Below are 1,590 nucleotides of genomic sequence, written 5' to 3'. Positions count from 1 at the left end.
TAAGCAGGAAGTAGTTTTCAGTTTTCTGGGCGGAGTCTGTAATGATGTATTTTTCCCATGCCCTCTAACACTTTAAATGCTGTTTTGCAACCTAATGTCGTAGCTCAAACATCGAAATTTTAATTAAAGGCTGAAATGGCTACTATATCGATGTAAGAGAGGGCGTGCGAACTGCTTCTTCGGCGGGCGGGCCTGCTGCTGGGGGCGGTCCACCAGTCTCCTACCGCAAAATTAGCGAGTAACTGCTTAATACAGCCCCAATTACGAAGCCGTGCTTCGATTTCAGCGGCCACCTTCGATGAAGAACGCCGGCTGCTCGCCGAAAACAGGATTCACAAGTGGACCGAGCTTCCTCACGTGATGATTAAATTGATTTAGCTCCATGACGCGGCACAAAGTCTTCTTTGATTCCAAGCGTGGGAGCCGCGTAAGCACGTCTTCATGAGGTTTAGAAACCTTTTTCAGCTGGTCCGCCATCGCAGTGTGATTGCTCTTTCTCAACTAAGGTTTGCAACCAGATACGATCCATTTCTCTCTGGTCAATACATTTCCAATAATATGTAGAAGAAGAATTATCGATAAAGTGCTATTGGTAAAGTTTTACCAATGTTGTTTGTCGGTCAGGTAAATTACAGTAAGCACAAGGTGTACACGTAATGAGCTCTGGAGATGTAGTGCTCAAATTTATCGCTCTCGTGTACAGTTTGCCAATGAGTTCATCGAGATAGCGCAGCGATATATCCGGTAGCATTAATACTTCGAAGTAGTATTTATTGCGAAGGAATCCAGTATTAATTTCTAGTTAGTTTCTTTCGTCTTCGCGGCTTGGAACGCCTCCATGCCCTGGATCCACGACCCTTCTGTGAGCCCTTGAGGGCAATACGCGCACGTTACACCGATTTTCTGAATGTCATGCACGTTGCCGTATTCATTGTCAAAAAAGAGCATTTCTTCATATGGAATGCCGCTGTCTTTCTTGAGTTGCTCGAAATGCACGCGCTTGTTGCGCGGGTAGATGGCTTCATAGTCCACGATGCTCTGCAGTGATGTCTTCTCCACCCCCTCACCTTCTTCTTTGTCGTTCTCTTCCGTCTCTTCGTCCTCTTCTTCTTTATCGCCCTTCGAGGACACACCGCCGATATCCACGTCCATGAGTCGCATGCAGGTCTTGGCCCATTTGGGCTCCGTCGTCCGCGAGGCCACCGCCACCTCGGTCGTGTCTCGGAACTGCGGGTCTGTCTCCAAGATACTTAATACCGTGTGTACAGCTCCAAAGAAGTGCACTTGTTCCCCCTTGCAGTCCGTAACGACCCCCGTTTTGGGGTTCTTCTTGAACGGAGCTCCCCACAGCTCGTACATTTCAGGGAACCACAACGTGAAGTCCAGATCGAACACCACGAGACGGGGAATGTGATCCCACTTGCGGAAAGCAGCGTGTGGTCTCGAGCTAGACCCGGACGTCTTGCTTTTGGCACGCTTTGCCTTAAGCGTTATCTTGGCTTTCGCACGGGGCATAACGAAGAGGTGAAGAGTTGGAGTGCATCGATGCGAACTTAACCAGCCGTTACAAAAATGTCAATTAAGTGCGCA

The 1,590-nt window shown here is 48.6% G+C and overlaps 1 protein-coding gene across 1 annotated transcript; it reads right to left on the bottom strand.

Moving 5' to 3' along the window:
* Positions 1 to 798: 798 nt before the first annotated feature.
* PITG_14406 (uncharacterized protein) lies at positions 799 to 1,359 on the bottom strand (the record flags this gene model as incomplete). The annotated part of the gene is made up of 1 exon (XM_002898829.1): positions 799 to 1,359. The coding sequence occupies one exon, from the start codon at positions 1,357 to 1,359 to the stop codon at positions 799 to 801; it is 561 nt and encodes a 186-aa protein (XP_002898875.1).
* Positions 1,360 to 1,590: the final 231 nt, after the last annotated feature.

This window comes from Phytophthora infestans, genomic scaffold (genome assembly GCF_000142945.1).
Source record: "Phytophthora infestans T30-4 supercont1.34 genomic scaffold, whole genome shotgun sequence".
Lineage (NCBI taxonomy): Eukaryota > Oomycota > Peronosporomycetes > Peronosporales > Peronosporaceae > Phytophthora > Phytophthora infestans.
This window is presented reverse-complemented; position numbering and strand designations above follow the sequence as displayed.